At 39.3% G+C, this 10,366-nt stretch overlaps 1 protein-coding gene across 1 annotated transcript in view; it reads left to right on the top strand.

Annotated features, from left to right (window-relative positions):
* Window positions 1–1,442: 1,442 nt before the first annotated feature.
* The window catches only part of amd1 (adenosylmethionine decarboxylase 1), a 16,569-nt gene continuing 7,645 nt past the window's right edge, over window positions 1,443–10,366 (top strand). The window contains exons 1-5 of the mRNA XM_015042849.1: window positions 1,443–1,766; window positions 8,452–8,538; window positions 8,697–8,823; window positions 9,862–9,964; window positions 10,059–10,101. Of these exons, the coding sequence (XP_014898335.1) occupies window positions 1,657–1,766; window positions 8,452–8,538; window positions 8,697–8,823; window positions 9,862–9,964; window positions 10,059–10,101 (470 nt within the window). The 5' untranslated portion in view covers window positions 1,443–1,656. The remainder of the gene's footprint in view (window positions 1,767–8,451; window positions 8,539–8,696; window positions 8,824–9,861; window positions 9,965–10,058; window positions 10,102–10,366) is intronic.

Below are 10,366 nucleotides of genomic sequence, written 5' to 3'. Positions count from 1 at the left end.
GAGCTCGGATATGTGTGTTTATATATATATCTCAGATATATGTGTGTATGTATGTATATATATATATATATATATATATATATATATATATATATATATATATATATATATATATATATATATATATATATATATATATATATATATATATTTGGTGATATCATATTTTGAATATTTACAGTATACGCAAAAAATATTAATTATTACATGCATTAATTAAATAATACGCAATTTCCAGTAAGTGTCATAGCATCCAATCAATGCCTTACATAAGCCGCAGCTAAATGTTATTGACTGGGTAATGTACAAATTTCAACAGCAAGCAATCATTTCTCAATAGCCAAGGGTCCAGACCTTCTTTGCGTAGAACTGTGGGCTGGCTTTTACCAAGTGGTGAGTATGCCACAGCAGTCAATGTCTCAATAATGTGCCATGTTTCCTTGAACATCAATTACAGCTTGACAGTACTACTCATGCAGTACTACAGTATACTGTCAAGCTACTACTTCTGAGTAGTAGCTTGACAGTACTACTCATGCTGTTCACAAGTCAGTTCATTGTCTGCTGAGGCATGGCATCCCACTCTTCTTGAAAGGTGGCCCTCATTGTAAAAGTTGTTCCTCTGGCTTTCATATGGGTCTTAAGTCTGGAGAATTTGCAGGTCACTCTGTTAGAGGAACCCCAGTCTCCAGTGGCCATACCCTAATGATGCAACCTTGATGATTTGGAGCCATGAATGTGAAATGAGGCCTGTGTTGTTTATGTAGTGACACAATGACTGGATTCACAAAGTTATTTAGGAAGTCCAAGTTTGTCATTGTACCATTCTCAAACTGTAGGGAAGAGTAGCAGTGTACCTGCTTACACTGCAACAGTGGTGGTGTCTGGTAACAACAGTGGCTGTTGCATAGCGTTCACATTGACATCTTCAACATTGTCATTTCTGGTCATAAAAATATGCAAGGATGTGTGATACTCCAATTAAGCTTAAGCTGAACATTAATAATAATTTTTGCCTGGATAAAAATTATATATTTTCTGACCTAGAAAACATGATTATGGTGTTCAAGAATATTTCATTTGATTATTAAAATATTGTTTTAGCTCATTTCAAAATAAGTATTTTTCTTTTTCCCATTATAGTTTACACAAAAAACATACACATTTTTTCATAACAAAAAAGTTTTACAAATTCAAATAAAAATGAAGAATTATCAAATAGTAATGCCCAATATTTGATAAAAGTCGTATAAAAACAACAAATCTCCATTGTGTCGTAATTTTTAGTACCTGTACAAGGGCACGTGAGGAAACATTTCTCTGCCATAAGTGACATGTCCTTGGACCAATCAGAAACCATAAGAAGTGGCCCTGCTGCCAGATTGGCTCGACGCAGTAGTGACGTAATGAAGCGTTGGTATAAAAGCAACGCACGCACTTCATTCAGCGCTTTACACAGTATGGCCGGCGATATTAGCTAGCACTCGCTTACGGTATTCTCTGCAAAAGGGAAGGCGGTAACTCAAGATAATTAACACCTGGATTGCTTAAAGGACTGTACCTCAATAAATTATAACTAACCGAGGAAGGATTAAATAAGCTGTAAACGTTGTAACTGACGTTCTAATAATTCTGTTGGGTGTCTGTTGTCTCACGATGGAGGATAACGGTGCACATTTCTTCGAGGGGACCGAGAAGCTGCTGGAGGTGTGGTTCTCTCGCCAAGACGAGACCAAAGGGACCGGGGACCTCCGCACCATCCCGAGGTTTGAGTCTTTTTCTTGTCTGCATTGTCATGTCATGTCTGTGTAGCCTATTGCGGTAAACCTTGACCATACTTAAGGTATTGTGTGACATGTAGCTAGTAATATATTATAAAGTCCAGGCCCCCAAAGACTGTCATTGGTTTACCCGAGTCTGGCCTGCTGAAAACCGAAGCAGTTTCTGGCCTTACAGCCCCCTACCAGCGAATTAGCTAACACCTTCTCTGGAAAATGGCCACCTCCCCCTTTAACTGTGCTGCTCTGAGGATGACTCATTCATTCGTCGTACTTTAAGTTTATCAGTTCTTCCTATTCCATTACTTGACGCTTTATGGTTCGTAATGGATATTTTCTGTCGTGTTTAGAAATACGTAGACTAGCAGGTGGGCAAGCGGTTATTAGCCGAGTAACTCATGCTACTTCCTAAAAGAAAAGTCTCAACATCTTTTAAGCGTTGCCCTGCTGACTTTATTGGCCTTTATTGGGATTTTAAAATGCTGTGCCATTTAGGTGACTGATTCGTCCGTCACTGACATGTGTCTGTCAGTTTTTGCTGCCAAAATTAGGCGGGCTTGATGAATTTTCTTAACCCTTTACCGATGCTCATGACTCCGAAGTTGGTATCAGTTTCAGAACTTTTGAGTTTCGACTTTCATTAAAGCGTCATTATGCTGCTTTTATGGAATCTGGGTTTCGCTTATCTAGGATTAGGTCATTTGTGAAAGTTGCAAAATATGGGTAACCCAATATAACTTTGACCAAAGTATTGCACTTTTCAAATAGGACTCTAAATTAAGATGGAACTGATCATAGGTTGTTCGGGTTCCTATAAAAGTGTTGAAATATCCCTTTAATGACGTGACAAAACTGATGCCAACTTCAGTGTCGTGTCGTTGCTCGTATACTTCTGTCACGTTGCTGTCTGTCTGCGTGGTTGGGTTGAATACATTCGAGAAGCGGGGAAAAAAGCAAACTCCATTTTTGTCTTGTTAAACTGTAGCTGCGTTTGTCGTTGAGTTTATTTCTCTCTGCGTCATTCAACAAAAAGGAGGGAGGGGAGCGTGAAGCATGTGGTCGGCCTTCCTTTGACTTGGTAGCATGGCCACTGCTGCGCTGACCGTTCTAAGAACTGCTTCTGGACAGTTTCATCAGATGCATCCTTTTATTGGACAGGCTTTTGTTTCTGACTGGGTTCCGTTCTTCAGGTGAATTCTGTCAGGTGGGAAGCGCATAGAGACACTGGTCATCAGTTTTTGTTGTTGTGCGGTTTAGGTCCCGAATTAAGCGTTTAGGTCCCGAATTAAGCGTTTCTGTCACGAAGATTGACTTTTATTGTTTTGTTAAAAAAAACAAACCCTACTGGTCCCTGCACGAGTCACGTTTCCAGCCATGAGGACGCTCCCCTCCCCAGTCCTCTGATTGGTTCAAGGGTTCTGCACTCTGATTTGCTCAGTGGCCCTCGTCTGCATTTGAACAGGATGATGGGACGGGAGGCTCACAAAGATTCACGTGGGGGACTGTTGACCTTTGCCCTGATTCAGTTCAAGAAAATTCACTTTTGCATGTGCCTCAAAAGGTTATGTAAAAAAACAAAAGTTGATCATAGACACAGCAGGTAAACAGAATAGTGATTCATACATCTGATCAGAATGGGCCTGTTTTGGTTTTGATCAGCTCTGAATGCTGGTTTGCAGCTCAAACGGTTTGCACCTAATGAATGAGAGAAAATTAATTCTCAGTTTTCAGCCTATAGAAACAATTTTTAATTTTAAATAAATGAAAGTGGTGCCTATATGTTAAAGCATAAATGGGGTGTGGAGGGGGTATTACAACTTTTATATTCAAAGAGCCTGCAGTCTCACCTGATGTGTGACTTTCTACCCTCCAGAAAAATGAAATGTTCAGGTCTCAAAGAAAAAATTGTGTTTTGGAAAAAGTCTGATCGGTGGAATAATTTAAGTTCTATAATTGAACAAACGCGCGTGTGGCCAGTGGTGCGATTGAGGAGCGGCATTAATTTACAGCAAAAGGACAGATTAGCGGCTTACGGGGACCCAGTCAGTGGATCAAGCCTGCTGGACATCAGCCAGTGTCCAAATAAGTCCACAAGGGCATCTGAGTGACCGGCGGGGCCGTTGCTCAGATTACCTCTGCTGTCAGGCCTTAGATCTTATGGTCTACTGCTGGTGACTGCAGGGCAACTTTCCCAAAGGCAAGGTGGTGTCAAACTTTAGCTCTGATAATGTGGCTGTTGGTGTTATGCTCTGAGAGCACCTGTTCATGTTAAATTTTAGTTCATAAATGCTATGGGTGTTTTTTTTTTTGTGTGTGTGGGGGGGATGCTACAAACTTTGTCTGAGTGACATGAAAGCAGAAAAATGGCATTAACCAGAAACCTGGAGTCCTTCCTTCCCTGAGCTAAATGCTCCGAAGGTCCGTGTGAACCTGTTGAACGGGTGAAGACCAGCAGGTCCTGGTAGTTCCCGGGAGTTTAATCTGGTTCTTTTCTTTGAGGAAATGGGATCACACCGAGCGCTCTGAAATAGCCTCCGGTGTGCATGTCGCTGTGAAATGGGAGCTACCTCAGGTTTCTGGTAACATTGTTGCAATGGGCCGAGGAAGGCATGTTGCAACAGCCCTCCCATGTGCTTGTGTGTGAAATGGCGGCCAGTAGAGCCGACGGTCACACTTGTTTGACCTAAATGCTTTGCAAAACAAGCATGCAGCCTGCTGTTGGAATATCTCAATGAAGCTGACTGCGTTTCACCACTCCAAGCCTTAATCTGTTGCTGGAGATGATCAGAAAGAAAATCGAGTCAAGATGGCTTCAAGATCCCCCCCCTCACCCACCCTGCAGTCAGAATCCCTAAGTCATATTTGTCTGTATGGAAGCTGCTGAGAAAACGGTGTAAAAATGTGTTCTCTTGTAAACAATAACTTTAAAAAAAATAACGTGGAAATTCTTGCAAGCCCCATTTTTTTTGTCTTAATGCATAATTATGAGATTATTTTTTACAAATATGGTAAAATATTGGGTTTAAGTGACTAAGTCCCACCTGCAGGTATTTCTATATATCTTTCTTCTATCACACTGCTGCTTAAGCCTTACATGATATTATAGTCTTTGATCAATATGGGAGTAACAAAATTTGAGCTATTCAAGTTGGTTTAAAGAATGGAAAAACATTTTTCTCTTATTTTTCTTCCATATGTAGATTTTAAAATGAATTTTAATGAGGAAAACGTACAAAATTCATTTGAAATGTTTCTAAAGTAGCACCACAAAATCAGTGATTTTTGATGGCAAAAAAAAAAATCACACAAGCGGTCATGAAATCCTGCCGGTACTGAATAAATTATTGTACTTGCTACAAAGGTCTCAAGTATCTGATCTGTGAGCCGATAAGTGTGCACCGAGATTCCACCCACATGAAGACAGGACTACATGAGCATAGTTTTTATTTTGCTTCTTGACCTGCTGTATAACTTTGTAAACTGTAAAATAAATCTTTAAATCCTCCTTCAACAATATATTAGCAACGCACCAAGAAATCTTTTGGTGACTGACATTGGATGATTATTTTCCCCCTGCTGGTGACCAGACTGCTACAAACTCAAGACCAGTTTTTTTTTTTTAATCAGGCAGAACATAGGGCAGATTAGTGTAGAAATTGTGACTGAAGGAAGATTTAGTGAGCTTTTTCCAGTACCAGTAAGGTGTCTTAAAATTAATTCTGAATATTTCTTTATCAAATCTCTGTATTATTTTGGATGAGTGAGGCAGTTGGCGGTTACCAGGAAGGCTGAGCAGACTACATCAAGTTGCTCTGCTTTATCCTCTTCAGATTTCAGACTACATCTCTGGTGGAACATGCTGGATTTGAAAACATTGGTGTAAATATCAGAGTTTAGGGTCTGTGTTCTGTAGGGAATGGGCCAGATATTGAAAACAGACTGTAGAATTCTAATAGGCGTATCTCTAATATGTCATAACTTCATGTCCGACAGGTCTGGCACATGAAGATGTATTGGTCTGTTTATGAAGAGATTTTTAGAATCCAAGCAATTAATTGGAAGCCTTTTGGAAACTTATTTTTCTTCACAACAAATGTTCTGTGGATTAAATTGGATGTTTTCTGTCTACAGTCATATTCACAGTGTGTTCCATACATTCCAGCCCAATTGTAGATATAGTGCCGTTAAGTTCAGTTCATTATTCCAATTCCAAAGTTTTCTCTGAACAACTCAGTCGCAGACTTTAGAGCAAAGCTGCACAATGTAGAAAATCATGTGATGGTCTCTGTAAATATTGCGACATGCAACACTTCATTCCTAATATGTACTTCCTGCTCAATGTGAGCTTTAGCATTTTGGTGTGTGTGTGTGTGTGTGTGTGTGTGTGTGTGTGAGAGAGTTCAGAGCATGCTGCTGTGAGACTGTCTACTGGCTAAATATTACATTAGCATAAAAACAACTTCAGGGCTCTCAAAGTATATTAGCCAAAGTGCATTGCTCTCCAAACAGTCCTCTGTTTATTTTGATTTAACATGACATGAAATCAAAATTCTTAAATTTCTCATGATAAACAATACGATAATGCCCACCCCAGTCGATTGCATCGAGTCGTTAACTTGGCAGCGGACTTTCACACCGAGCAGGGATGTGCATGGTGGAGGGGGTCAGTTAACAGGAAGAAATCCTCAACAGAACCAGAGCAGAAGTACAAAAACACAGCAGCACTGAACTAGCTGTACTTTCCACGCTGAAGACAAAGTAAAGAGTTACTGACAGCAGCTCCTCTAAGTGACTTCATCTCAAAGTGAAACCTAGCTAAACATAGAACCACTTTGCACACAATCACAAATCCTACATTTTGTTCCCTTCCTACAAAACTGTTCTATGTCAGGAATTGCAACACCTCAGCCACCGATTGTACTGTGGATTAACTGGATAACTTGAAACATAATATGATCTAAGGTGGTAATGTTGGGCAATGATAGGTGAGACAAATGAATTCAGAACTTGAATCTTTTAATGTAGTAGTTCTTTCATGTGTTCATCCAGACTCTAAACATTGACCTGTTGATTATATATTATGGGTGGGCATTTATTGTGTAACTTACCATTTATTCAGAAAATTTTACGCAAATTTTGATTTACTGTCTTGATAAATGTGCATTGATTAAAAAAATAAAATAAAATAAAAAATTACTGGAAACATTTATTTTCTTCATTTTCTTCCACAAATATTAGTAAATTTGAAAATGTGATTAAATGCAGTTACTGTGAGCTATTTGTTACAAATCATGCTATAAGTGGCGTCCTGAAGGAGCCGATTTAAAATTGAAACATTTTCCAAAGAACAGCATTTGTGTTGGACACTATGAATGCTAAAAATTCTTAAACAAAACACAAAAAACGCCTGTAATACAGGATTTCCCCCAGTGTTTTATAAGCCTGGTGGGCTACCAGGCTTTACTTGTGCCCCCACCAGGCTAAGCATTGCTTATTTAAGTATTTTTTAAAATGTTAGCATTTTTTAAGAATTTATTGTTGGTGTCAGGTATTAATCTTCCAATCTTTCAATAGCACATAATTATCAAGTGATATTTTCAAATTTTCTTTAAACTTTAAACATGTAACTCAAAAACACAACAGATTGCTGGATGAATGACTGCCCTAGCCCCCAACTACCAGGCGTAGCAAGTTTTCTGGGGGAAACCTTGTGTAATAATTTAATATTATCACAATGGTACTACAAAATATTGTAATCAAATTCTAGGTCCACATCACCCATCCCTTCTACAGATCAGCTGTTGATCTGATTTATTGTGGCATAAGCAAATGTTGTTCAGTAGCATTGCGTTAAGTCTAGTAATAGACATAATAGAGGTTTATTATTATTCCTGTGGTTCAACTAATAAATTCCCTTTTTTTTCATACTGGAAAAACAAACAATAGATTCTCCATGAGAGACTTTCACCTCATCTGCAGACAGAAACTCATTCAAGTATGTGCTGATGTGAATCGGTGTGTGTGTGTGAGATGGAACGGTTACTAACGGAGGGCCGGGGTAGCTACTGGTACAGTCCCCATTGAGCGCTGTGCTCTTCTCGCGAGCTTTCTCTAGTGGCTGATGCCGAGCTGTAAATGGGCCCAGACTGCTCTTCCAAGGCTGTGTTGGAAAACGTGACGCAGCTGCTTTTTGCACTGCAGCTGTTTTTTTTTTTTTTTTTTTTTTCTCGGTCCTGGTGGGAGGGCAGGAGGAGCAGCAGCAAGTATCGATCCTCCTGTGAAGGAGCACATAGTGTTTATGTTCTTTTTACTCAGCTATTCATTTCATATAGCTGAAATTTATTATATTTTAAGGTTTTCAGGCCACACAAAAGCACATTTTTGTAAATTACTACAGTGATTAAAAATGGTCAACTGGTAGATATTGAATGTCTTGCAAACACTAGGTTCCCTTCCTACGACATATTTTATGACAGCGGTCTGCAACGTTTGGATGCGTCCCTGCTCCAACACACCTGAATTAAATGACTGGTTGACGTGGATGTGTAAAACACGTCGACATGCTATGAAGGCGTTTTGGTTGAGGTGTGTTTGAACATTGAAACATTCAAACACTGCAGCACTGCGAAGCTGTGCAGAGTAATCCTAACATTTATCCTCCTCTGTTTTTCAGGTTTGAGTGGGACAAACTTTTGGAAAATGTGCATTGTTTGATCATAAGTGTGACAAAGACCGACAAGCAGGAAGCTTATATACTCAGGTAAGAAAGGCCTGTCCGCTCCAAACATCATCTGCCTCAGTGGTGTCCAATTCCAGACGCCACTGGTGTGGATTAACCCTTCACTGATTGATTTCACTGCTGCAGTAGTATATAATGAAGTTTTACTATTAAAGTTTCTTCTTTTCTCTGCGCCATAGTGAGAGTAGCATGTTTGTCTCCAAGAGACGTTTCATTTTGAAGACATGTGGAACCACCCTCTTACTGCAAGCACTGGTGCCTCTGCTGGAGCTCGCCAGGGAGTACTGTGGCTTCGACGCCATCGAGGTTAGACACACACTGCCTGCATAATGAAACTCATTACACTTCTGTATGTATATGATGCTGGAGAAGACCCTTGCCAAGGCTTTTATTAATGTTCAAACCTCAATGTATTTAAACTTGCCAGCTATTCTCTGTTCAAAGTTTAGACGTGAATACGTTTTGACCAACTTTGCAGCTGTGGCTCATCCAGGATGTTGTCCTGCTGGAAGCTCAGCCTCCATGATGTGTTCATTAAAATTAATCCAGTTTCTGGATGTAATCGGTAGCACTAGATTTTATTTAGTGGGAGCAACAAGGGATGAACTGAGATGCAAACTACATTTCTTTTTTTTTTTTCAGGTTTTTTTTTTTTCTTTTTTTTTTTGGTTACCTATACTACTTTGCTCCCACCTTACAAAATGTGGCTCTTTGTTGGTCCGTCACATAAAATGTGTCATTGTGCAACATTGGGATTGCACAATAGTTGTCTGAAAACAGTAGTTTTCAGACTACTGTCTGAAAAAAAAATCTCAGAACGCAAAAAAGATTAGTGAAAAACTTTTTTTGAGCAATTTCAGTGAAATTGCTAAAAAAAATTTTTTCACTAATCTAATTTTCACTAAAAAAAAAGTTTTTCACTAATCTTTTTTGCGTTATGAGATTTTTTTTTAGCTATATTCAAATTTGTGTATTTTGCAAAACTAGTGGAAACACTTAATTTGCATCATGCTCTTTTATAGCTTCTGCTCTCCTTAAATAATGCATAGCTGGCTCCACCAGAACTATGATGGCATCACAGTTGATCAAAGGTTGACTTTGACATTTGAAATGTGATAAATCCACAGCTCTTATGTAAACTTTCAGCTGATTTTTATTAACTTAAAATATGAACAAATTTTAATGTGATTTTTAGTTGCGCTTAATGCAAATTACACAATTGTATTTTTTTTTTTGTCTCCAACATTAGCAGAATATCAAAAGTCTTAAGCACATTTGTAATGGAAACAGCTAGTAAGTGGACAGTTTTACCGTGGGGTAACTTTTGGGTGCGTTTTGTTGCAGAATTTCTTCTATTCCCGTAAGAACTTCATGAAGCCGGCCCACCAGGAGTTCCCTCATCGAAACTTTCAGGAGGAAGTGGATTTTCTTAGCCAAATTTTCCCAAGTACGTAAAGCAGATCGGACCAAGTGTAGTCGTAAAACTCTGACAGTCTGGGATTCCGGTGATGATACAAACCCTGATTTCCTCTTCTTTCCAGATGGAGCAGCCTACTGCATGGGACGTTTGAACTCTGACTGTTGGTAAGTGTCCTGAAGCTGACCGGCTGGAACTAAAGTGTATGTCCAGTGTTGCTGCTTTCACTGGAAAGGCATTCAACAGAATTGAGTAAGCTTCCTCTGCTCTAAACGACGACACATGGAGCTTCTCATGTTCATCTCTGAACAGATGAACCAGCTAGTTGTAGAGTCTGCTGTGTTGCTGCAGCATTTCTGATAACTACCGTATTTTCCGCACTATAAGGCGCACCGGATTATAAGGCGCACCTTCAATGAATGGCCTATTTTA

The sequence above is a fragment of the Poecilia latipinna genome, unplaced genomic scaffold, assembly GCF_001443285.1.
Source record: "Poecilia latipinna isolate Pla-1442-1.1 unplaced genomic scaffold, P_latipinna-1.0 Scaffold604, whole genome shotgun sequence".
Lineage (NCBI taxonomy): Eukaryota > Metazoa > Chordata > Actinopteri > Cyprinodontiformes > Poeciliidae > Poecilia > Poecilia latipinna.
Note: the sequence above shows the minus strand (reverse complement) of the source record. Positions and strands in the feature narration are given on the sequence as shown.